We start from the raw sequence: 27,317 nt of genomic DNA on the forward strand, positions 1-27,317 counted from the left end.
TCATGGACAAACTGAACTTTTCAAATAATGAAGTCCTGAACTGAGTTTATCAGAGCCTGAAAACTGGAATAACTGATGGTATCTCCCTGGTGCAGCTCTCCTGCAGAGCTCATTAAAAACCAGGTTTCAGGTCCCTGTGTCTGGTGCCCAGCTCTGCTCTCACAGCTCACACTTATCTCCCTCCAAACAGCCAGCAGCTCCAACAGTGTCAGGATATTAAAGATTCCATGGAAAATGATTCCACAGCGGAATATTTCACATTCTACAATCTTTTCCTCCACCAAGTGCAATAAATTAGAGTGCAGCCATTACCTCATGATAGGTTATAGTACAAAATAAAAGCCATCTGATAGCATCAGATGGCTTTTTAAATGCCCTGAATTATGCACTCTGAGAGTTTTGGTGAGCTGTATCTTTTTCTCTGTTGACATTTTTCAGCACCACCTGTGATGTGTGAAGAAAGCTTTTAGGTGCTCAGTTTTGTATAAAAAGCTTTTTTTTTTTTTTCTGATAAAAAGAAAGTGCAACTGGCCTTGCAAGACACATAAAATGTATTTTTATAAATTATTGCTTCTGTAAACACACCTTGTACCTGCCTGTTAGCTCTTACCATACAAATCTTCCTCATTGCTGCCCCAGACATGCTGAAAATATTTCTGCAATAAATAAAGAAGGGAATGGAAAGCAGAACTCTGGCTGGCAGTGCCTCTCACCACAGGATCAGTTAATCTTGGAATGGTTTGGGTTGGAATGGACCCTAAAGATCATCTCATTCCAAATCTCTGCCACTGTCCCAGGCTGCTCCAAGCCCCGTCCAACCTGGCCCTGGACACTTCCAGGAATCCAGGGGCAGCCACAGCTTCTCTGGGCAACCTCTTCTAACAGTCTGTGTCTTTCTTGAGCTAATTATCTGCAGTTCAGGAAAATCAGTAATTTTTTTAGTGAGTAGAAGAGAATAACTGGAGTTTAAATAATTGGAAAAATTGAACAATTGAAGATTGATACCTGCAAAATGCTTTATATGCACAGTCCAGTGCTATAACAATCCCATCACAATTTCAGGTAAAACTTTGTGCCCTTTCATCTGACCCAGTACATAGATAAGATTTATCAAAGAGCCTTCCAGAAAATGCTTTTCTTCCTCCCAGACTGATAAGATTTTATCCTGGAAAAGAGCTGGCATTGGGGGCTTGGCAGGCAAAAGTCCATCTGAGAGCAGAAACAGCTGCACTGTGCCTTGAAAGAAGGAAATCCCTCTCTTCCCTGTGGCATCACTTGGATGCAGCAAAGATGACAAATTTGGCCTGATCATGTCATGTTTGAGGATTGATAAGGGCTTCCCCATTAATTAATTAATTATAAAGTTGTCTTCTACCTTGCACTCAGTGCCTGCAGGGAGGACACAAAGGTATTTATCAATCCTCACCCAGTGCAGCAAGTGCCAATGAGTTAAAAACACACCTATTGTAAATGTAGGGAAACACAGTGGGAAGAAATGCTGATGTCTGACCCCAGTTCAGAAGGCTGAATGATTTCTTTATTATAACTATACTACAATATATTAATATACGATTTAAAGGAGATACTAAAAATACAAACCTTTTTCTAATTACCATAACTAACGCAAAGCTTGTGACCCTCTCAGAGAGTCCAGCCCCAGGTGGGTTGGATTGGCCATGAGGCTCAAACAATCCTCACCAGAATCCAACCAAGCAATCACCCCAGGTAAACAATTCTCCAAACACATCCCACATGGGAAAAACAAGGAGCAGAAATAGAAATTGTTTTTTCTTTCTTTCCTCTGTGCTCCTCTGTGAAAAATCCTGAGAGAGAGAAGAATGCCACACACACCTACTCTCCATTTCCATCAAAAGGACTCTGCTCTGCTCACGTGCCTGTCCCAAAAAACCACGGGCTGCACACTGCCAGGGGCTGTGCTTTGCCTTGGGAAGGATCCCAGGTGAATCTGGAGGAGCTGTATAAAAATAAGTGTGAGGCTTTTCTAAATCAGCAGCACTTAGCACCTCTCTGGGTGCCACAGGTGCAGTATTTCAACTCGTCATTATAAAAATAAGCTTCATAAAATTAAATAAATATTTTTAAAAAGAAGGTTTCTGTTTGTTTTTTTTTTTTTTTTCCTGTTGCTATTGGACACGAAATTAATACACAGGAGCTTGGTGAGTTCAAGAGAAAAAAAGACTTAATTTTATTTCTGACCTTGCAATATATATAATTCTAAAAGTGACAGTGGATTGGAGGATGAAATTGCCACCTCTCTAACCACACTGGTCAAACTATCAGTCCATCAATTCTCTTCTCTTACAAAGAAGAATGCAAAACAATCATTATTTACATGAACAGTATGTGAGAACTCCAGTAGAAATATATAAACATCAGAAGGCATAGAAAACTTTTAAAAGAACTTTAAAACTTTAAAAAGAACTATAAAAGACAACGTAACACTTTTAAAAACCAGGGCAACATTTTCCATTTAAATTATTTAAACTGTGACTCCCATACCCTCAGCCTTTCCCTTCCTTGCCAGATCATGAAGTGCTCTCTGGAGCTGAATATCTTCTTCTGGAGGGCTGCAGGGAGAAATCCTTCACGCCTCTAAAGAAGCTGGAGCTCAGCTCCCTCTATCCAGCAGCTCAGCCTCCCTCACTGCAAACCAAATATTCCACCAACAAGTCACCAGCCTCACCCCGAGCCCTCCTCTAAGAGGTTCTGGCTCAGGAGAAGCTGCAGACCAGTGACACGGTGGCTGCAGGGCATCAGGCACACCTCTCCCACTGGCTCTGCTAAAAGTAGATCAGAGCTCTCATTTCCTGTTCCTTTGAAAGGTTAATAAACAGAAAAAAGGTCAATTCTCACACTGGTTTGCAGACTGGCAGACTGGAGCATAAAAACCCATTTATTGGAGTCATATCTACACTTCCAGCAAATTGTGGTCAAAGCTTATCTAGGAAGCAGCAGAGAATAAAATAACTTTCCCTCATGAATAAACATGAATTCCAGAGCTTTGGCACAGCCCTGAGGTGGGATTTGGTCTGGCTGAAGAAGAGGTGAATGGCAGCAGGCTGGCACCAGGCACTCTCTGAAGCCAGGTGAACTCCCAGGTCAGGGAAAAACCCTTTCAGCACATCAGTCTTTGCTTGTCAGAACTCAAAATGTCTCTCAGACATTTTTGGAGATTCCAGGCCCTGGCCAGAAGCATTTGAGACCTGGCAGGCAGCTGCAAACAGCTGTGATTTTGGGTTTGAGCCATGGAATGAGTTACCAACCTTGCAGGAAGAACAAGAAGTCACAAAAGTTTAGAAATTAGAGTAGAAGTAGTCACAAAGTAGAGGGAAGAATTTTTGAGTGCTGTATAGGCGGGTTTAAGTCCTGTACAGGGGAGTTTTTACTTTGTACATGGGGGTCAGAGGTTTTAAGATGGAGGGATTTGGGCCTGCCCTGTCCTCCCTCTTTCTTCTTCCTTACCTCCATGTTCTTGGTGATGTTGGCACTCACAGATTGGTTTAGAGTAGAAAAGCACCATTTAATATAGGTAATAGGCATTGGGGAAAAACTGTAAACATGTAACACGTAATGTACCATATAAAAGATAGAAAATCACCATTTAATATAGGTAATGGGCATTGGGGAAAAACTGTAACCATGTAACACGTAATGTACCATATAAAAGACAGCAGCAGTCCTGGGTGGGAGAGAAGAAGCAGTCAGGGTCAGAGAGGATGTCAGGGTGTGTGTGTGCCTCTGCCTGAGCTGTGAGCAAACCACAGCAGCCCCAGAAGAAAATCTTTTAGATAACTTGCAATAAACTGCCTTGAGACTGAACAACAGAGACTGCTGAGCCTTTCTTTGGAAGCTCGGGTTGGAGGAGAGACTTTTCCACCACACGGAGCCACCCCTGACCTAGGGTGGTCTTTGGCATTCACTGAATCATGGAATCATTGAGGTTGGAAAAGACCTCCAAGGGCACCAACCTCTGATGGAACACCGCCCCTCAAACCCTCACAGCCCTTAATGCTTGGGGTCACTCCAGGTCTCTTCTGAAAGCCATTCCCACACATTTTGCTCCTGGAATCCCTGTTCAGATGCAGGGATGCCCATTTGACACCTGGGGTATCCCAGGAGCTCTCAGAACCCTCAGGGATAACAGCAAGGCAAAGGCACAGCTCAGTTAAACCAGGCTGAGCTATCCCAGAGCATCATTACAGCCTGGTGTGCTGCAATAAAATCTCATTTTCACTCCAATTTCATGCCAGCAGGCAGTTTCCAAGCTCTCAGGACTGGACACAGCCACGGGGGACATTTATTGTCCCCCTGACAAGCCCAGCCTGGGTTCTCACTGTGGCTTGCCTTGTTACAAGCATCTCATTACAGCCAATTATCACTGCAGCAATCTCCCTGTTCCAGCTGAGCCCTGATCTCTGCCTGACTGAGGGGAACACCCCAAAAGATGCTGCCTGCAACAATCCATAACTCAGACCCACCCAGGCAGTTTGGATTTAATCTCAGTGGAGGAAAATCCACCATCAGCCTTGGGTCACCACTGCCACTCCAGAGAGCAGAGACCTTCCAAGTGAGGGATGATTTTCTATTTAAAAGTTACATGAAATAATGAAAAATGCACTAGATAGATTCTTTTTCTGCCATAAATCTTGTAAATTAAATGCAATTGGATTTTGATTCTGGACACAGGAAAATTTTTAGAATGCACAACCTCCCGTGCCAAGGCATTGCACGATTTAAGTGTCCACTGACAGAAAAATTATATCATTTTCTGAATTCATTGTGAACCTGCTCATTGCTGCTTTCACTAGGAATTGCTCAGTTCTTTTACAAAGACAGAAATATTCACAGCCTAACCACAATATTCCTTTACCTGGGGAGAAAACCCATAAAATCCTCTTTAACATCCCTCCTTGGCTTTTTTTTTCGAGCTGAAGTGTCTCAGCCTATTCAGCAGCTTCCAGCATGGAAGCAGCTCCCTCATTTGCCCCTGTATTTTGGTGGGTTTAATTCTACCCCACCCAGCAGAGTAGGGCTTTACCCTATTTTTCTGTGACAGATTGGGTTTTCTGGGGCTATTTTGGCTCTGAGGTTTCACTAAATGCACCCTCCCTCCCTTCCCTGAAAAAGTCATTGCTGTGCCCTCCTGTTCCCAGTCCCACTCACACTCCAGCATCCTTTGGGCATCTCTCCTTCCCCCAGCTCCATCTCATCACATTTTTTATTTTTTTTTTTTTATTTTTTAAATTTTTTAAATTTTTTTTTTTATTTCTTGTTTCTTGTTTTTTTTATTTTTTATTTGTATCACCACTCTGCTCTGCAGCAACCCCATCCCCTCCCAGCTTTAATTTGGGTATTTTCTGCCTCCAGCCCTGCAGGCAGGATGTGACAGAGAAGCCAAGCAGCTGCAGGAAAGCCACAATGCTGCCACCCTGGCACGGTGGCATTTCCTTCCCACCACCCAGGAGCTCTGCTGCTGCTCTGCTGCTCCTTTGCTCATCACTCACTGAGGGATTTGCAGCTCCAGTCCAGCAGAAAAGCAATCACAGAAAGCAAAAAGTATCCCAAAATTCAGGATGAGTGAAAAGAGTTTGCTTTGGACTTTGCCTCAATATCTGTGGCAAGCCTGTGATTTCATTTTTCCCACAAGCTGGACTTGAAGATCTTAAAGATCTTTTCCACCTTAACAACTCCATGATTCTATAACAAGAACACCATTAATTACTATTAAACCTGGTTTATACTTCTGCAAGTAGAAGCTGTCCAGGCACTCCAGAGGAATATATTAAAAAATAACTTTCTTCCTAAATGTTTGCAGAAACTTGACTCAAAGACATAAGAAAGAAACCTCACCTTAAAACCCCCAGGACTGAGTCAGTCTAATCAACATGAAAGAAATCACCAGTGGCTGTTGCTGGAAGATGATTTTTAAGCATCAAAATCCTATGAGATTTTCCATCAACATATATTGGGAAACAATTTTGTTTTTTAAAAAAAATTGTCATCTTTCAGCCTTTTTTAAACCAACATACTAAATAAACACTTGGTTTTTTTAATCCCTCTTTTTCATAAATCAAATTTGTGAGCTGAGCTCTTCTGCCTAACTCCAGAAGATGTAAACTGAAAGGAAAGATCCAAGATTTAAGACGAAGGTTTCCACAGGGTGTTGCCAAAATCATGATTTATCTCCTCAGCAGCCTCTAAACAAGGTCTCCAGTGCTCTGACACACAGCATGCTTAAAGGATTATTCCAGAGTTTCCTCACTCAAAGCCCTCTGCTCTTCCAGGAGCTGTGGACAACTGGATTTATAAAAAATCAGACTTTGAATTTAGGTACCTTCCTAGATGTTTTGTTCCCACGTTGGAATCTCCAGAGAGAAATTCATAGTAAAGATGAGAGACTCAACCTCTAGGAATGCTTCTCCCAACTTTTGGTGTGTGCAATATTCCCCAGTGTACTTATCCCAGGTAAAAAGGGTGGATACCAACATGAAAGTGCTCTGATACAGTCAATATTAATACAAAAATTAAATAAAAAGATGAGGATGGAGAGTCTTTTTAACCAAAAAATCTCGAGGGACAAACACAGGCTGCTGTCAGAAATAAAACCTCTGCATGGATGGATTTAATCTGAGCTGTTATCCAGAGCTTTGAAAATACTTGGAATTTATTTTACATTGCACCAAGGCCACTTTCTCCTTATTTCTATAATCTCTTAGCACAGCTAAAGCTGTGTGCATTTATCTATTATGTTAAAAATAAAAAAAGAACCAAAACTTCTGCTCGCATTTAAAAGTGTGACACATTCTCCAAACTAAAATGCCTTTTCCAACATAAATTTATGTCCACTAAGTGGCTGCTGATCCTGACAAACCCTGGGACAGCTGTTCCCAAGTCAAACAAACCCTGCTGCTTGTTAGAGAGCTCCCAGCCCGGAGTGAGCATCAGGCAAAAGCAAGGCAAAGCCTCCACCCCTGCTGTGTTTTAAGGCAGAAAACAGATGCTGGAATATCTTAATATCCGTGGAAAGGTGAGGTCAAGGTGAAAATCAGCTCTGAACTCCACAGGGAGGGGTGATGAGGTGCTGTGTGGGTCTGTGCTGGAATTTCATCCTGTTTTTGGTGGGTGGGCTCAGCCAAGCAACTGAGGGACCATTGTTGGAAACTTGGGATTATTAAGGTCGGGAAAAAACATTTTGAAGGCATTGAGGCCAAGAGTTAACCCAGCATCACCGTGTTCACCACTGAATCACATCCCCAAAATTGAACTGGGAATTAGCAGTGCTCACGGGAGATGTGGAGCTAAATCCCAATTCCAAGCACCTGGAGCTGAATCCCAATTTTCAGTGAGGCTGGGATTGCATTCCTCCCTTCTGAAACACAGAATCATGGAAGAGTTTGGGTTGAAAGGGACCTTTAAAGGTCATCTTGTTCAACCCCCTTGCCATGATTTCACCTCAGCTGGCCAAATCCCCTCCAAGCCACTGAAAACCATCACAGAGATTTTCTGTGAAATGTGTTTTTTTTTTTCCTAACACACCTGAGCTGTTCACTAAGATTTAAATATTTACATATCCCCTCATTTTAAATATCTTGACAAAAGGCAAAATCTGAACATGATCCTTCACATCCTGAAAGAGCTGCCTACACCTGGCCAGAGCACACCAGAGATGCCCAAAGCCAAGTGAAAATCCCTTGCCTAAAGCCATTCCCATGCCATGGCTGTTTGCCCATGGAGCAAGGATGGACAGAAAAAGAACCATTTTTAAGGACAATTTTGCTGATTACTGTTTTCTCAGAAAGAAACTCCTGGTCTGGAAGAACAGCATCAGCTTCAGGCTGGATCAAAGCAGCAAAGCCTGGGGTTGGTTCTGAAGGTTCAGGCTGGTTTTACCACTGTGACAATGCTGCTCCTTCCTCATGTTTCAGCTTTCACAGCAGGGTCTGCAAAAGTTCTCATTAAAAACCCATGGCAGATTTCTTTATTTTGAATTTTTGGGGAGTGGGATCCACCTCTGTAAGAGCTGCAGCATGAAAGGGTTTGGGAAGAGTCCCAAAGAAATGAGGGAATAGTGAAGGAAGAGCATTTGGAAGGACCTGTCCTACTGTGTATTGTGATCGTTGCCAAAGAACTGGGAGAAAAATTCCTGTTAAATAAAAGGGAGCTTGACTTTGATACTGACCATACATGAGAGTCTGAGGTTTAAGGTCTTGATGTCCCATGGCTGAATTTTCTACTCTTGTAGGAGAGGCCACCCTGCCAAGGAATGGAGGGGACTGATGTCACACCTGGGAGTTGCTCAGTGCAAGAATGAAGCTAAGAGACCCTTTGTGTCACTTAAACTGGAGTAATAGGGGAAAAAAGTAAATTAAATTAAAAATTAATAAAAGAGAATGTGGCAAAATTTGCAGCAAAATTAAATATTAAATTAAAAATTAATAAAAGAGAATGTGGCGAAAAGTCCAGCAGGTCCTTTTGCCTTTAGAGAGACCATCAAGATCAAACACATTTTAGACTGATCTAAACTGGATTTTTTTAATATGTTGTTTTAGGGTTTGATTTAGCAGACCAACAGACAAATCCTGTTGTCCCAGGATTTTTTAAGAGGTTGATGAATATGGCACAAGACTTATGAGAGCTCTACACAGCTCTGAAATGACAGAATCAGAGAATCCTTGAGGTTGGTCACCAAATCCAACCACCAACCTGGCACTACCATGTTCACCACTGATGCACATCCTCAAATGCCAAATCCACAGATTTTTCCCCACCCTGGTTTGGACACTCTCTGGAATTTTTGAGCTGGATCAGCCTTCTCCAGCACCTGGAGAGCTGCTGATAACAGGATTATCCCACAAATCCCACTGGCACCTCCTCTTCTCCAGGGGGGTTTATGCAACAGGGAGGTGAGAATTCACTTGAACTTTTCCAAGCAAGGAACTATTAATTATTTCTTATCTTGCTGCACTATAAACAGATGGTAATGAATAAACAGGCTCCTAATTTAAACTTCATCAATGTTTTTTTCCAGCTTGATTTTTAATTTCCATATGTTCGCTGCTTCTCCTCCCATGAAACTTGATTGGACTTTTTTAGGGAGGACTGACAGAGATCTCCCCCAGGCTCCAAATTTGGCTTTTTTAGCCAGCCTCCACTGTGGAACAGCAAAAGCAGTGTTCAAACAGCATGGGCCATTTCTTACCTGGATTTTTTTCCATGTCACATGGTGATGATGAGCTTGCAGAACTCATTTTTATCTCACAAGTGTGAGCCATGTGCTGGGTAAGCAGATGTGACAGGCATTGGGAGGGGGAATGGCACTATTATTTTTCCCATGTTTTCCATTTTTCAGACTTTTTTTATTGGCTTTTATTCTGTTTCCAAGACAGATAGGCCTAGAGAGCAAACAAAAAACTACAGTGCTGAAGGACTAGGTCTATCAGGCCAGGCTGGATGGGGCTTGGAGCAACCTGGGACAGTGGAAGGTGTCCCTGCCCATGGAAGGGGGTTGGAATGAGATGATCTTTAAGGTCCCTTCCAACCCAAACCATTCCATGTTTCTGTGATGCCACGAAGGCCGTGCTTCCTACACAGCTCTTGGTGTCCAGAGCTGCTCATCCCAGCCAGACACAAATCATGGTTCCCTATTCAGCTGTTATCCCCTAAATAACTCTCCTGCTTCTGAAAGAGTATCTGATTGCAGAGCAAATTAATTAGCAATAAAGGGATCAACGATAATGAGCTGAGCCAGCCGACCTAGACCTGATTGATTTTCCTGCCTTTTTAAAAAAGAGAGGGCTACTTTTAAAAATTTATTAGCATTTTGTTTGTGTGCTTCAGTTTAAGCTGAACTGTTTGTAAATTAAAACCGTGGAGAAACAAAGTTTTCTCAAAAAAACCCCCAAAAAACAAAAAAGAGTTTTTTGGGAAGCAAAGCCCCTTATCCCAGCCCTTGGGAGAGCTTCCCTCCTGCTCAGTGCATTGTCAGCTGAGCAGCCACTGTGTTGCACACATATATCCCAGCTGGAAAAGCACCTGGAGCTAAATCCCAATTTTCAGTGAGGCTGGGATTGCATTCCTCCCTTCTGAAACACAGAATCATGGAAGAGTTTGGGTTGAAAGGGACCTTTAAAGGTCATCTTGTTCAACCCCCTTGCCATGATTTCACCTCAGCTGGCCAAATCCCCTCCAAGCCACTGAACACCAGCACAACACAGAAATTTTCTGTGAAATCTGTTTTTTTCCCAACACACCTGAGCTGCTCATTAAGATTTTAAATATTTAAATATCCCCTCATTTTAAATATCTTGACAACAGGCAAAATCTGAACAGGATTCATCACATCCTGAAAGAGCTGCCTACACCTGGCCAGAGCACACCAGAGATGCCCAAAACCAAGGGAAAATTCCTTGCCTAAAGTCATTCCCATGCCATGGCTGTTTGCCCATGTGAATCTGGTCTACCTATTCCTGATTTTAATGGCAAAGAACCCACCCCTGTGTTGAATCCCATGTTGCATTTGATGTCTCTGCCAGTTATTTCAGCATGGGAAAGACACAGAGCAGAGTAATGCACATCACCAAACCCAGCCCTGAGCTGCAGCACAACTGCACCCCACACACCCTTCCAGAAACTGGGCAAGCCCTGCCACCAAGACCATAATATTCTCCTTCCTGCACACCTGCAGAGAGGCTGTTGGGTGTCCTCTGATGGCTACAAACTTCCTCAAAAGCCCAGACTTTGATCTTGGTGCTGTTTGGTTCTCCTGTGTACTCACTGCCAGCTTCAACTGCGTTTCCCTGTGGATTTCCCACTCACTGCATCTTCTGCAGCCTTTCCTGTGCTGGGAAACAAATTAAATAAACTTCTCATCAGAGTCAGGCAATGTGGGAATCCAGGGCTTCCCTCTGGCTGCCCTGGCAGGTCTGGGACCCTGGCAGGGGTCAGGAACCCCCTGGACAGAGCCCCCAGAGACACTGGCTGTGATCTCTGTCCATGGAAAAGAGTTTTCAATCTTACAGGATGAATTACCAGCTCTGAGTGTTTGATATAAGCAATAATTAAGTGTGGCACGGGTACAAAAGTAAAATTTTAGGATTCTAGATGAGGGGTCCAAAGGGGACAAGATGGAGGAAATTGGGTGTGCCTTGTCCTTTTTCTCCTTCTTCATGCCCTCCATGTGTCACTGTGGTGTTGGCATTTTTCTGTTGGTTCAGGCTGGGGACACACTGTCCAACGTAGGTGACAGATCTTGGCACGTTCTTGTAAATGCAGCCCAGGGAGTTTCTGGTATTTAATGTTTGTCACATCCCACTGAGGGCAGAGCCCCACACGCTGCCCTGCAGGACAGAGCTGGGCAGGGCAGCAGAACATGTGAGAGATCAACAGAATAAACAACCTGGAAACCAGCACAGACCAATTATGGCTTCTGCTTTGGCAGGGGGCTGACAGACAGAGACTTTCTACAATCTCAGAATCATCAACACCTCAGATTCTGACAAGGCAATATTTAGTGACCCCTGGACTGTGGAATCACAGAATCAACAGGGATGGAAGAGACCTTTAAAATTATCAAGTGCAATTGTCAAACTTCCTCAGAGATGGGTAAATCCACAGATACTGAGCCACACCCTAAAAGGGAATAGATTTACATGAATCATCTCCTTCCAAACCCCTGCCAAGGTCAGGGATACCTTCCAATATCCCAGGTTGCTCCAAGCCCTGTCCAACCTGGATTTGGGCATTTCCAGTGAAGGAAGAAATTTAATCTGAAAAGAAACCTGGATTTCTTGCATGTTCATCTCCTGTGAGGAAGGTGTGGGTGTTTGAAGACAAAAAAAAAAAAAAAAAGAGGGTTAAGAAGAATGTTATTGTTTATCAGTGGAAATCTACCTGCTTAACCCAAGCCAGTGATCAACCTCAGCACCATCAAGTGCTCTCAAGAAATGACTAATCTGCCTGACACATCAAATTACAGCTGTGATTAAACCCCTCTGATCAATACAATTGATAATGGCTCCTAAACAAAGCTTTCTTTCCAGAATGTACCCAGACACTGTGTTTATTTCCACTCATTTGATTAGAAAGGATAACGAATTGCTCGTTAAACCTCAAGTGATTCTCCCTTTCCTGAAAAGGGTGGGAATTACAGAAGGCAACACAACCACCTGGCCATAAATCAAAGTTTAACACTGCAGATCACAGGGAGCCTCCATTGTTTTCCATCCTCCTGTTCTGGGGGATGGAACTGGGTTAAAATCATGTTTTTCCTCAGAGTTTTAGTAGGATTTCTCTTCCCAACAGCACTCAGATGAAACAGTCATCACCTTCATACGATCTCATATCATCACCTTCATGAGATTTCTCCCCAACAAAATCCCCCCTTGCCCCACTTATCAAAGTTCAAAGTTTGATTTTACAGCTCAGCCACACTTATTGAGTTATGGAGCCCCACTCCAGAATAACACATTCCTTGGCCTACTTGTGAACACTCTGAAGGGGAAACACATCCTGTGGAGGCATTTGGAAATTACCTGTGCACACAGCACGTAAAACAGAGCTCTCCATGCATTCATCCACAGTCACCCATTCAAGAGACAACAAATCTGTTTTTTTCTGTTGCCTCCAGGGCAGTTGTGAGTGTCTGGATGATAAAGTCAGTACTGAGCTCCTAAATACCTGCTGAGGTTTTGGGGTAAATGGATGCCAAATGATTTCCACAAAGGAAGGGACTTTAAAATCATCTTCCATGGGCAGGAACATGTTCCACTATCCCAGGTTGCTCCAAACCTTGTCCAGCCTGGCCTTGGGCACTTCCAGGGATCCAAGGACAGCCACAGCTGCTCTGGGAACCCTGTGCCAGGGCCTCACCACCCTCTCAGGAAGGAATGTCTTCCTAACACTCAATCTAAACCTGCTCTCTTTCAGTTTGAAGCCATTCCCCCTTGTCATTCCAGTTGCAGAACTGTCTCCATGGACAAAGCCATTTTCCTGTGCTTAAATCTGCAATTTCTGAATCAGTCCAATTCATCAGAAGTGACTGGTGAAAATTACAGCTTTATCCAAGTCCAATATTCCAGCATTCCATCAAGGGAAAAAACCCTCCAAAGGATTGCCATATACTTGCTTTGGGTATTAATGACTTGCAACATGGCTGTGTGTCTTTACTTCAGAATTGGGAAAAATACTTCCAATGGTTTAATTCTCTTGTTACGGGGAAAAAAAAAAAAAAAAAAAAAGAAGCTGTTTTGGACTATACTTTCCAATGAGAAAAATCATTTTAGAAAAGCAAAAAAAAAGCATAATCTCTTCAACAAATTTTTCTCCTTTTAATGTATTATATTTAATTTAAATTCTTTAAATATCCATGAAAACGAAATGAAGCATTTAGCTGGCTTTCAGATTAAGCTTTTTATCCACCCTGAGTTCTCCCTTCACTGGATTTGAGAAGAGCACATCTTAAAAAGGCTCCATTTAACTGTACAGGGGCACTTGAAACAGCTTCCAAATCAAAGACAACCATCCCTCAGTAGATAAGAGCAGGGGCTAAAAGCCTTCCTGGCATCCAGAGAAGCTCCTTCTGGGATCAGCTTGTCCCAGGATTCTGCTCCATCAGCTCAGCCCTTCACTCTGTGGCCTGGCTGCAAACATTGCCAATGTAGAGTTTCCTCTTCCACTTTTCCCTCTTTTGGGAGGAGGGATGCACATCTCAAGCAGGAGTTCAGATTCATCTTCCCAGATTCATTTTCCCAGAAAAATGATCCCTTCTTTTTGGATCCTGGCAGTATCACCAAGGTCTCTAAACACCTTTTGCTGACAGACACTGGGTTGGTAACTTGAAAGAGGCATTTGGAGGGGGAGAGATCCAACTGGATGCCTTAATTTGGGATTCTGACAGCTCTGCTGCAGGACAGGGTTGGATGGGATGGGGCAGCACCAAAACCTCCCTCATTTCCTGGTTATTGAAGCAGGAAGAAGGTTAAGGAGACTGGAGACCCTTCCAGGGGGATTTCTCAGTGTGGTGAGTGCTCCATGAACAAGGAGAGGTATTGTAAATGCAGGTGAACCCAATGGGAAGAAATGAGGATGTCTGACTCAATTCAGAAGGCTGAATTATTTCTTTATTATAACTATGCTAAAATACATTAATATACTATATAAAAGGAGGATACTAAAACTATATACTACTTTCTCTGACTCTAACTCTAACACAACTCGTGATCCTCTCTGAGAGTCCAGCCCCAGGTGGGTTGGATTGGCCACCAGGCTCAAACAATCCTCACCAGAATCCAACCAAGCAATCACCCCAGGTAAACAATTCTCCAAACACATTACACATAGGAAAATCAAGGAGCAGAAATAGAAATTGTTTTCTCTTTCATTTCTCTCTGTGTGTACTTCTATGGAAAATCCTGAGAGGGAGAGAAATGTGCTTGCCACAGAGAGGATCTCAGCTGCCTGTCCCAACTCCAGAAATACTTCACAGCCTTGGAGCACCCCCTGCTCACCTCCAGGACAGGAGCAGTTTTGGCACAGGGAAGGGAGGCCAGTTAAACCAAAGGAGATGGTCACAATGACTTCCCTTAGAGTGATCCAAGACTTTGGAGAACTTATGGATTTCAATTCCCAAGGAAAAATCGTAAAAAATCCAGTTCAGGAAGGTGGACAACTGATTAAACTCACTGAAACATCTCAGTCAGGCATTTCCAGCCAGGAGGCTGCAAGGGAAGCTGCAGAGCTGCTGGAACTCTTGGCTGACTTTGGAAGCACCCATTTCTCTCCCTCCTGAAGAGCAGCTGGAGGAATCCTTGCTCCAGCAGCAGAAGGGCTGGGAAATGGCCAGGACAAGGCAGGTGTGAGGTTGGGGGAGGTGGGTTTGTGTGGGAATCCAGAGCTTCACTCTGGCTGCCCTGGCAGGTTTGGGAACCCCCCTGGACAGAGCCCCCAGAGACACTGGCTGTGATCTCTGTCCATGGAAAAGAGTTTTCAATCTTACAGGATGAATTACAGGCTCTGAGTGTTTGGTATAAGTAATAATTAAGTGTGGCACGGGTACAAAAGTAAAATTTTAGGATTCTAGATGAGGGGTCCAAAGGGGACAAGATGGAGGAAATTGGCTGTGCCTTGTCCTTTTTCTCCTTCTTCATGCCCTCCATGTCTCACTGTGGTGTTGGCATTTTTCTGTTGGTTCAGGCTGGGGACACACTGTCCAACGTAGGTGACAGATATTGGCACGTTATTGTCAATCCAGCCCAGGGAGTTTCTGGTATTTAATGTTTGTCACATCCCACTGAGGGCAGAGCCCCACACGCTGCCCTGCAGGACAGAGCTGGGCAGGGCAGCAGAACATGTGAGAGATAAACAGAATAAACAACCTGGAAACCAGCACAGACCAATTATGGCTTCTGCTTTGGCAGGGGGCTGACAGACAGAGACTTTCTACAATCTCAGAATCATCAATACCTCAGATTCAGACAGGTTTGCTGGCCAAGGAAAGACAGAAGTGTTGCCATACCTGAGGTCTGGTTGTCCCAGGTCAGCTCTGCCAGGCACTGGCTGCGCTCCTCCTCGATCTCCTGCATGATGCTGCACTCGGGCCGCGTGCTGGACGCCTGCAGGGAGGGCACAGGAGGACACAGTGAGCAAAGCCCATGCTCAGGGAGGCATTCCTGGGCATTCATGTCCTCGTGGAGCAAGCTGGAGCTCTCCAGGACCATTGCACAGATGTGCACCCAGCCTTATCTTGTGCTCGCTCAAGAGGAGGGAGATCAACCCAGAGCCTGCTGGGTTCCCCTCCATTTCTTTAGGAAAAACCCCCACAACCTATTTTTTTTCTTGATGATAAGCATGATAATTCCCTTATGGGGAATTTTGGAAGGAATTTGAGACAGGACCTCTAAACCACATCATCAAAAACAATTCAATTTTTTTATCCTCTACACAGACAGGAAGAGTGAGCTCAGCTCACATCATTACAGCACGGCTCAGAAGGTCACAAGACCTTCTTAGTTATAAGACCTTTTAAGGAGTTATTGACCAATAAAACACTGCCAAAAAGGATATTTATGTTTTTGACCCAATCCTTAAATATTTAGTCTTATGGACTCATGCTACAGTGTGAGCTTTTTTAGCCAATCGTGTTATGAACACAAACTCACAGTGTTGCATTCTAAACTCCTTGTTTACCTCTGTAACTACTTTTCTTTTTTCTATATCTTAAACTCTAAAAATCTAAACTTTACTTATCTCAACGTGTCTCTGCTTTAAACCACAAATCCACATTCTCACTTGTAGCACCTAAGTTTGGAAGCCTTTTCCAAGGTCTCATCAAACCCTGGGTTTAATTCTAAGCATTGGCTTACAGGCCCAAAGTTCTGAGAGTTCCCTGCATTTTGGATTTCAACAGATCAGGAGCAATTCTGCTGTTTCATACTCTGGAAACCCTGCCTGGCTAACCAACACCAGCAGCTATGTAGGGCAGGGCATCTTTAATATTTATGCCAGGAGCAGTGGGATCTGTGCTTCGTGGTTTATTCCCTGGCTCTCACGCTAATTCAAAGCACAACAAACCCCAAATCAAATAAGAACAGAATCTCTGATGCAGATTAGGAGATCAAGGAGCTAAAAAGCAGGAAATTCCCAGTGACAAGGCTTTTTCCCTCTCAAGTGGTTTCTCCTCAGCCAGCCCTAATCAAGTTGTGTTTGTAATACAACAACGGCCACAAATGTTCAGGTAATTAATTGTAGACTGCTCACAATGTGCAATTCATGAACTGCCTCAGTCATAAAACATGGAAATGGTGATTTTCACTCCAAAAAAAGGAACTCACACATATCTCAGTGTCCCCTCGTCACCAACACACTCTCAGCTTGGAGGGGACAACTTGACCATTGCAATGGGCAGAAGCTGAGGCTGCTCCCTGCTCTTTTAAAAGGGATTGGAAAGGGGAAAAACTTTTCAGAAACCCAACTGCAAAGAGGTGGAGAGAAGGGAATGATGTCAAGAGAGCCAAACCTTGGCTTGAGTTTATACTGTCCCTGTTAAATGTAATGTGGGAAAAAACATCCGTGGGGTGAACTTCAGGAACAGATCATGAGGAGACAGGAGGAGTGATTGATTCAGTGCCCCCTCTTGAGGGTTTTGGGATAATCATATATTTTCATCAGAAATAGGCAGAGAAAAATGAATTAAGAAAAAAAAATTTCCTGTCTCATTTCAAAATGCATTGAGTTATTGTTCTGTTGATATATTTGCCATTCAAGGTTTTAAGACAAAAAAAATTCCAGCAAACCTTTGAAGGAACAATTGTTTGATGTGAACTTGGGTTAAGACTATAAAATAATTTAACACATTAATCTTACCATTTCCTATTAACCTATCCTGCTCTTTTCCCTGTTTCATGCCATGCCTGGTTTAGATTTTAATTTCCTTTAGGTAGGGAATGGGCCTTGATTAGTAGTGTATAAACAAATAATTGTGGTTTTCTAGTCAAATTAAAAAGAAACAAAAATACAAACACTAGAAGAAGGGGAGTCATTTGGAGTTGTCTTCATTCTCAAATATTTATTTTCCCCAAAGGGAAACAGATCTTTGGAAATTTCATCTTGGCTCATCTGAAATACCATAGAGTTATTTTGTTTTTATTTACAGTTCTTCTTGCCATTTTATTTTAACCTTAAAAAGGCACGCGGGGAACCGTGAGAGATCTGCAGAACATTTGCTGGAAAAATAAAGATTGAAATGTTTTCAAAACATTCTGACTTTTTCAAGGGGAAGTTTTAACTCTCTGGACTTAAACATTTGCCAAATTCATCTTACATCTTTAAATAACTCTGGTTTTCACTTTATAAATTAATTCATACAACTCTAACTTTGATCAGGGCTGGCAAAGCACTCTGTAGTTCTACAATATATCTGAATTTTTTTAGGCAGTAGATTTTACACCAAGCACATTAGCAATTCACTGCCACTTCTTCCCTTCACCAAAATCCCATGCCTGAGCTGGATAATTGTATATTCACCTCAATGGTCCAATATTTATTTCTGATTAACTGGTTTTATCACCTTTAAAAAACAAATGAGGCTTTGTTTTGAAAAGTGAGCTTGTGACACGCTCAGGTAGACTTAAATATACATAGAATTTTTAAAATATCTTTTTTTTGCCATACAATCCAAAAGAAAATATATCTATGTTGGGCAAAACTCTGAAAAAAGTCTCCAGCAGCTAAATACCAAAATACAGAAGATCCTGGATTTGTGGTGCTGGTGCTGACTTCTTGTGAGCTTTTAGAGAAGTTGGGTGCTCACAACAACTCCAAGCCAAACTGCAGTTTGAGGCAGAGGGGCTGGAAAAGGTCCTGGGAGTGCTGGTGACAGCAGCTGAACGTGAGCCCAGGTGGGCAGGAAGGGCAGTGGCACTCGGACTGGATCAGGAATTGGGTGTCCAGCAGGGCCAGGGTGGGAATTGTCCCCTGTGCTGGGCAGTGGTGGGACCACCCCTCCAACCCTGGGGTCAGTTTTGGGCTCCTCATGACAAGAATGACACTGAGGGGCTGGAGCGTGTCCAGGGAAGGGAACAGAACCCCAGGAGGGGCTGACGGAGCTGTGGGAGCTCAGCCTGGAGAAAGGAGATTCAGGGGGGACCTTGTGGCTCTGCACAGCTCCTGACAGGAGGGGACAGCCAGGTGTGGCTCTTCTCCCAAGTAAGAAGTGACAGAACAAGAGAGAAGGGCTTCAATTAGCACCAGGGAATGTTTAATTTGGATATTAGGGAAAGTTTCTTCACTGAAAGGGTTAATCCTGGCACAGGCTGCCCAGGGCAGTGGTTGAGTCACCATCCTCTGGAGATACTTAAAAGCCATGTAAATGTGGCACCTGGGGACATGAGTCAGTGGTGGCCTTGGTACTGCTGGGCAATGACTCCTCTAGATGACCCTGGAGATCTTTCCCAGCCTTAATGACTTTATGATCCCATAAAGAAAGAGTGGGATGTGTCTGAGCTTCTCTGTCAGTGGGACACATCATCCTCAATTTTAGCTGAGTCAGAGCTCTGTGTTTAGTCTGACCTGGATTTTTATCCATTCCTCCAAGTCCACAGAGAAAAGCAAACACCAGCTCTGAAGGCTTTCATCCCACTCCACTGCCTGTGGTTGGATGGCTTCAAACTTAAATACCCAGCACTCAGCTGGAAAAGGTCAGTGATGTGTGAATTTAATGTCCACAGACCTTTAACTCAATCAAGGGCAACAAACAGATTCACACTGGACGGCTTCGAGTTTATGGCTCATTTTGCATATTAACTAAATCAGTAAATAAATAACTATCATTTGTCATTCCTCCTTCAACCTGCTCAGTGATAACAGAAATAACCCCCACATGTCACAGCAGTCACTGATACAGGCTGACAAAGGCAGATGGAATAAAAATAACCCAAAAAGATCACAATTTTGGGCATCATTAGGAAACAAAATGTAGGTTTTTTGTTGGGGGGGTTATCAGGGAACAAGTTCAGCTGCCTTAATTCCCCTCCCAGGTGACAAAATGCTCATGGTTGGAAAGAGCCCTGAAGAACTGTGAGTCCTGCCTGGCAAAGGGCATATTCCCTGGAGGAAGAGCTAAATTATCTTTCTTTGGTCTATTCCTCCTGGAAAAGTTGAATTAGACTTTACAGACAGTTTTGAACAAATTCACTTAACTAATTCTCCATTTCCAGGTTGTTTTTTACTATGTTGTGTTGCTCTGTTTGGGTTTTTTCCCTATAGAAAAGGCAGAAATTCTGGGCTTCGGCCTCTTTTACTGCAGTGAAAACTGGCCACACAGACAAAGGGTTGGGAGCACATGAGTTCACTTTTCCCATCCAAAAAATAAATACAAAGCAAAAGGCATGATCAGCTCTGGTTAGCTCACGATAACATCAGAGGGTGAACTGCAATCCAGTTTCTTAGGAATATCCATTATGGGTGAAGCTGAAACGTGGTAACCACCCCTCACAAATCCCTCCCAGCATGCCCAGAACACCCTGTAAAGCTGTGGGGGACTTGTCAGGGGTTTTTCCAATCTGATACCTGAGCAGAAGGATGAAGGGAATGTTTTTCTGGATGTAATTTCTTGCAGCCCTGAGCTCTGCAGCAACGCTCATGTAACAAGGAGTTGTAACCAAAGTCTTTATTAATGAGAGTTTTCCTTCCCAACAGATCCCAGGAATTGTTAGAGGATTACTGTGCGGTCTGCTGCTGCAAATGAAACCTTTGTGTCCACTCTTTAATGAAATACAATTCCAAGGGTTGCCACAGACTGAATGAGCTGCAGAAATATTTAGTTTCAGCTGCGGGGCCAGAATATCCAGGGAACACGTGGCAGCTCCTCAGAGACAGGTGGGAGTCACAGAAGAAGGGCTCTGAGCCTCGATGTGTCCCTTTCTCCTGATCCCAGGTGTGGGAAGTGGATTTGTAGGGAATTCCCCAAGCCTGACAGAAGGCTCACACAGTGTGTGCATCCCTGTGCAAACCTCAAGATAAGAAATGCTGGCTTACAAGTACCATAGAACAAGACAGTGTTGAGAGAGAAATGGAGCTAGAAGCAAGTTTCAAAAGATAACCTTTCAAATAAGACCAGATATTTTGGAGAAATAGAACTAGGAAGGATGGATTGTAGTAGGACCCACGAGGGGTAATTTTAGATGATTGGCTTTAAAGCATTTACAACACAGCGTAGCAAAAGCTGATAAGCCAAGAAACATTTATAATGTATTATAACTGAAAAATAGTTAGCTTCTAATAATAATGTGAATTATAACACCTGTAGTATCTCACTCTTCACATAAAACTAAAATTAAAAGTTTTTTAAGCACCTCTTCATTACACCATCTCTAAATCAAAAACAAAAATCCAACACCCAGGTTGTTCCTGGGCTCACATGGAATTCTCTGGATGGAGCCTCCAGAGATGAGAACCAGGGTGACCACAGTGATAACAGAATTTGGGGTCAAACAGAGGAGGAGAAGAACTGAAAATTTTTCAGGTGCTGCAATCCAACCCCTCACCCATTTCTGTCCAGCTCAGTGGAAGCAGACACAGGTTCACTTCCAGCTCTGAGTGACAATTTCTCCCCATCCCTACATCATCTGTGAGAACAGGAATGCAATAAGACAAGAGCAAGTTCCCTTCCTAGAGTTTCTGTAACATGACTTCAGTCACTGCTCGAGGTGGAGATGAAGTTTTTTAACCCTTTCTTACATAAGCCACAAAGGAAATGAAAGATTTTAGCAGGCAGGTCTTATTTCAAGCATCAGAAATCCAACCTCCCTCTGGCTTTCATCCATACTCATTATTTGTAGGAACACAGGACTGAAGGAACTTCTCTCAAAACCACCCTGGCTCTGATTTCTTTCCTAACTTCATTGAACTCTGTCTTAAAACTACATTTTCAGATTATTTTTTTTCCTTTTAAACATCCTCAGGAAAACACAGCTTTATTCCTAAAACCCCTCTGAGTCAGCCAAAAAAATACAGTGTAAAAGTGCAAGAATGACAAAAGGAAGACACCAAGGATTTTTTTTTCTATGGTGATGAGTAACACAATTTCCAACAATAAAGCTGTCAAAAGCTGCAAAAGCTCTGGAGGCCTGGGGAAAATAATTTTTAAAAGGGAGTATTTATGAAGTATTATAATTATTTGTTTTTCTGAAGGACCTTTGTGTAAGAATCCAAAACCATGTTACAAATGCCGTGACAATGCGAGGAAGTAAATTTTAAATATCAGTAATATAGACAGAATGGAAGACAAATCCAAGTTTAAAACACCCCAAATCTCCTTTGTAGGAGGATTTGCAAACCCAGTGATTTTTTGTGAATAAATAAATTTCTCTGTGACCAACCACCAGTGAGGGACCATGGGCAGCAGCACATGTCCCTGGGAGACTTTCCCAAATAAATGAAGTGCAGGCAAATGCCCAAATCTCCTGACTCCCACTTAGCTGCTCAAACCTCTCCATTTTCTCTTCCTGCCAAACATCATCCTGCCAGTGACAGATCCATCGTTCGACAAGGAAAGCAGATGTCTTTTCCCAGCTCATCCCTGTCAAACAAAGGCAACTTGGCCAAATCATTCCAGCAGCTTGGAGGCTCCAGAGCCTTCTTTCAGTCAGATTGTCCCATTTCTGTGGGAGGGGTTGGAAGAGCAGGGAAAAAGGAGTGTTTTGCAAAGGGCTTGGAGAGCCAGAGGGAAAGGGAAGCCGAGCAGCTGTGCTCCTTAACTCCTTAGGGACAAGCTTGCAAATGCCTCTACTGGGAGAAAAAAAAAAAAAAAAAAAAAAAAGAAACGAATTGGGGTTTTTAAGGGAGAAGAGAACCCTGGAATTTCAGTTATGGCACACAAGTAAAAGAGAGGCAGCACCTGGTGAATTCAAATGTGCTGGAGACAGCTCTGGTGGCTGGGTAAGAACCTTCTGCTCCTTAAATGATCAGCTGGAGTAGCCAAGGCTGAGTTTCCTCTCCAGGAATCTCAGAGTGATTTATTAAAAAATATGGATATTGATCTAATACCAATATCTAACTGTGACTGACAAAAACTCTCTAACAGTTTAAAGTTAGAAAGTGTGTGTTTATTGTGTTTATTGTGTGTGGGATCACTCCCAAATCCACACCGCAGCTTCCAGGTGATTACAGAGTCTTTTTATCCATACAAGTATTGAATGCCCAAAATACAAATACATATTCATAATTTTGGTACATCCCATTCCACACTTTGTATCCTAATCACTTCAAAAGCTATTCAGCATGCATGGTTTGTTCCTTGAAGTAGGTCGGTGTCCCTTTCATGGGAAGGGATCCCAAAATGAGGAAGTCAATCAAGTCTTCCTCCTTCTGACCTTTCTACGTTTTCAATGCAAATATGACAAATGAACTCTTGGTAGAACTCCCATTTTTTGTCTTCAATTGGTTTCACAACAGAGGAGGCCCACAATTGTCTTATGTTCCTAAAAGCTATTTGCCAGTTTCTATATTCTTCATTATAAACCCAGCTAACTAAACATTGTGCTGACAAGCAATCAGTTATTAGTTAACTACCAACTCTTAACTTCATCAAGGTCTACTCATTTATTTTAATTAACTTTGGTAAGGCTTATCTGTAACTAAAATCTTAGATCTTCTAAAATCTCTAAATTCCTTAAAATTTACATTTCAAGAGTGAGGACCTGAATCCAGGCTGCTGCAGGAATAGAGGGATGCTGCAATACCGGGATCACAATGCATAGATCTGCAATTACAGAGCAAAGTGCTGCAATATCCCTCATGGCTGAGGGAAAAAAAAGAGTGGAACAACCATAATAACCCCAAAAAATATTAGGGACAGAAAGGAGTGAAAGAAGCAAGCTCCACTACCTGGAGTGCAAATTATCTTGTTTTTTCCCCTGAACTACTGATCATTGACTACTTTTAATTTCCCTTTCTCTTTGGGTCTAAGAAGCCTGATTGAGGGAAGACAGTTCTTTTTAATAAAAATGTTCCAGAATTTACCCATTAAACTATTTAAGCCTTCTGGATGAATTTCAACTCCAAAGCGTCTGCTCAGTCAATGTCAGGAACAGCAGGAATCCAAAAGAAAATGCAGATCCAGACCTGCCTGACCCTCAGGGCTCAGGAATGGGATTTGGGGATCTGTGGGCAAAAGTCATGTGTTTGTAATGTAAACATCGACACATATCTTCACACTGATTGCCCTTCCTCACCTGGAGAGAGAAGCAGGAACTTTCAGGGCATGAGTCACTCCAAACTGAAGGAATTCTCTGAAACAGGCATTAAAAAAACCTTGCCCTGTTCTGCTCCATCCAGGGAGCCTGAGGCTTGGTGGTTGGATGCCCACTCTGCCAATATCTGAAGTTAAATAATCCAAACCTCACAGACCTGGGCTCATCTAAACTGAATAATTCCCCTCCAGACAGCTCCATCCTCCCCCCAGTGTTCTCCAAGAGCCTGTGGAGATGGTAGCTGGAAGGATCCCTATAAAGAAGTTGAGTGAGTACTTGTAATTGCTCTAATTTGTTCCCAGTCTGGGCTTTTTATTCCAAGACACAGCAACTCTGCCATGCTCTGTTCAGGAAAGGCCCTGGGCCCCAGCAGAATGGGCAGGTGAGCTGTTAATGCTGTTCTGAACTTCTGCTCATCCAGCCCCGAGTCATCTCCTGAGCAGCCACCTCTTCATGCTGTGCACAGGAAAAATGTTTCCTAATTCAGATGCAGGTTCAGAAGGGACTGAAAAACCACAGATCCCAATTCCTGACAGCCTCCATCCATCCATCCATCTCTGATTCTTTCCCTGGGCAGGCTCAGAGTGCCCCCAGCCAGCCCTGCCTGCTCCCCACTGCACCTCCAGGTCACTCTGGCTGTGCCACCTGAGTCTTATTTTCCTCCTGAATCCAGCCCTGATGTCACCCCCCAGCAGGTCCACCTGCCATGGCCATCAGCTCTGGAGAAGAACTCAGATCTGGTCAGCTTCCCCAGAGAGCTGGGGAGGCTTTTTGGGTGGAGGGGATCCCAAATCCAGAGGAGCTGAATCTGTCAGACTGTCCAGAAGAATCCACAAGCTGGCAAGTGGGAGCTCAGTGCAAAGCCTGGCACAAAATTAAAGCTTGACCTAAACCACAGTGAAGTCCTTGAGGTTTCTCCTCTCTGTCCTTCCCCAGACCTCTCCCACTGCCTGGGATTGATGTACACAGATCACATCCACAAAACCTTTGGAAAACAGGACCCCACAGGCCTCCTGCAAGGCTGGGTGTGTCTGGGTGTCAGGATGACCCCAAGAGTGTAAAAGTTCTCATTTCCCAGCCCGCACAGCCAAAGAAGGAGTCTGGAATGTGTAGCAAGACAGAGGACAATAAGAAAGAGAAGGAGGTCAGGACATGCCCAAATCCCTCCATCGTGACCCCCTGAACCCTACTCTAAAACCCACAAAATTCTACTTTTTCACCCTGTGTTAATTCAACTATCACACTACTCAAACCCTTGTGGCTTGTAATTCCTCATACAGAGTTGGCAATTTTTTCCACGGGCTAAAATAGAAGCCACAGATGTTTTTGACTTCTTGCCAGGGTCTGGAGACAGCCAGGGCAGCCAGAGGGATGTGCTGGACTCCAGCAGGTATGGGGCATCACTTATAACCAGGGACAAAGCAAACTGGGCCTGCTCCAGCTCTCAGAAAAGCTGCAGTGGTTTGGTTTGAGGAACAACAGTTTTGGTCATGAACACAGGCAGCTCCTCTTAAGTTTTAGGGGAAGTGAAAGCCCTGAGAATGTCTCGAAATCCAGTGTGACCCCACTATCAGGAAAGGAAGGGCTGGAGTGACAGACACCAGGCTTGCCCCGTGTTCCTGCTGGAAATCCTCAGAGCTGGAATAAGAACCGACTTCACCTGGAGCTCTGGGACTGTTTGGAGAGGAGGCAGATCCTGTCCACATCTTCTCACTGTTTGTTTGTTATGCACTCAATTAAGGACAGCAAAGGGAAATGTTACAGACCAGACTGAAACAGAGTGGGTTTTGGGTGGGTATTAGGAAGGAAATGATTCACTGGTGAGGCCCTGGCACAGGTTGCACGAGGAATTTGTGGCTGCCTCATCCCTGGAAATGTCCAAGGCCAGGTTGGATGGGGTTGGGAGCAACCTGGGACAGTGGAAGGTGTGTCAGTATCACATCCTGAAGAGCAACCAGGAGGAGACAGAAACAAGAAACAGAAAAAAAGAAAAAAGGAATACATAAAATAATCCTTCCTATGGGTTGTGTTATCCACAGCCACCACAGTGCCCTTCTAGAACACAGTCTGGGATAAGGTTTTAACCTTCTTGGCTATCAGTTCCTTCCACATCTTTTATCAAACCAACCTAAGAGCAATTCCAGGATGACTTTACTATTCATACATCATTTCCATTCTAAGCTAGTGGCCCTAAACAGGGTTTGTTTGTGCCACTATTAGGAGCTTTCTATGAAAATCCAGGTATGTTCCTGGAACCATCCATAAGCACGTCTCATTTCAAAGAATTCACTCTCAAAGGGCTGCTTCCCTAAAAGGGAGAGCACAGAAAATACAAAAGAGAGCACAAAAAATACAAAGGTGTTGGCACAGGATGAGTTTGGTTCATTCAGACATCGGGCAAAAAAAGGAATGTTTTCTCTTTCAAATGGAGTAGAAGTGGCTCAGTCGAGGCTCTGGATGAGCACGTTACTCATGGGTTTGTCTAATAAAGCATTTTTGTCAGAGCTCTCTATGAATGGTTCTTCACAGATGGTCTGAAGCATCCTGGTGGACCTTCCAGGAAGAAGGACATGCTGGGATGAGCTCTCATCCTCAGGACAAAGGAAAAAGCCATTGTTCCTAAAAATGAGGGAGCCGAGAGTGCCCCAGTGGTTTGGAGCCACTCCAAGCTCAAGAGCTTCTCCGACAAGAATTAGGACAGGGACACCTCTCCTCCCTTGGCCGAGGAGGGTGGGAAACAAAAGGACAACTCATTTGTAAAATGAGTGAAGCAGAGCAAGGTTAGGATGACTGCAGGGAGCAACACTGCCACAGAGAAAAAGGATTCACAAAAATGGGGAAAACCACGCAGAGAGCAAGTGAGGAGATCCTGACCTAAGCCAGCACAGGATGGACACACGGACAGAGCTGAATCAGAAGAACAGAACATGCTGGAGAACACTGATTGTCCTGGGATCTCCTAGAGGAAGGTCTCTAATTGCATTTAAGTTTGCCAGCTTTGAGTAAAGACATTTTTGATAACCCTCCTGTGCCCAATGGCCAGTGCACATGGAGGACATCATGTATCTGAAGAGGGACATTCTCATCAGGACTTAGCAGCCTGACTATAGATTTTAGGAGGAATTAAACAGTCCTGGAGGAGTAAACATTACTGGACTCAGTAAACAAAGCTATCGGCACTCCCCCTGCACAGTGCTGTGCACAGGGTCAGAATGAAGACATGGGAATAATTCAAAATGTGGTTCCACTCCTGGTGCCTGAAAAGGGAGTTAAAGCCACAGGTTGAACAGGTTGTAACATGAGCCCAAGCGCCTGAAAAGGTGACAAATAAGACATGACAGGTTCACCCACACTGTCTAAACCAGGCATGCACACAGCTCTTCCACCTGAGGAGAGCACTGACATCTCCCCAGGGCCACACTTAATTCTTCTGGCAGCTCCCACCACCTTCCTGCTCATGGAGGGATGCTGTGACAGGGCTGCACCCCTGCCACAGAAACTTCTGAGCACACAGCTGAGTGCCAGGTGGGACAGATGACCCCAGTGAAGTGT

General features: G+C 43.7%; 1 protein-coding gene across 3 annotated transcripts in view; it reads right to left on the minus strand.

Moving 5' to 3' along the window:
- The window catches only part of VIPR1 (vasoactive intestinal peptide receptor 1), a 120,158-nt gene that overhangs the window by 59,445 nt on the left and 33,396 nt on the right, over positions 1–27,317 (minus strand). For all 3 annotated transcript variants that reach the window (XM_085562826.1, XM_077789712.2, XM_077789720.2), the window contains one exon: positions 15,533–15,629. In XM_085562826.1, coding sequence (XP_085418952.1) covers positions 15,533–15,629 — 97 coding nt within the window. The remainder of the gene's footprint in view (positions 1–15,532; positions 15,630–27,317) is intronic.

This window comes from Lonchura striata, chromosome 2 (assembly GCF_050655825.1).
Source record: "Lonchura striata isolate lonStrDom1 chromosome 2, ASM5065582v1, whole genome shotgun sequence".
Classification (NCBI taxonomy): domain Eukaryota; kingdom Metazoa; phylum Chordata; class Aves; order Passeriformes; family Estrildidae; genus Lonchura; species Lonchura striata.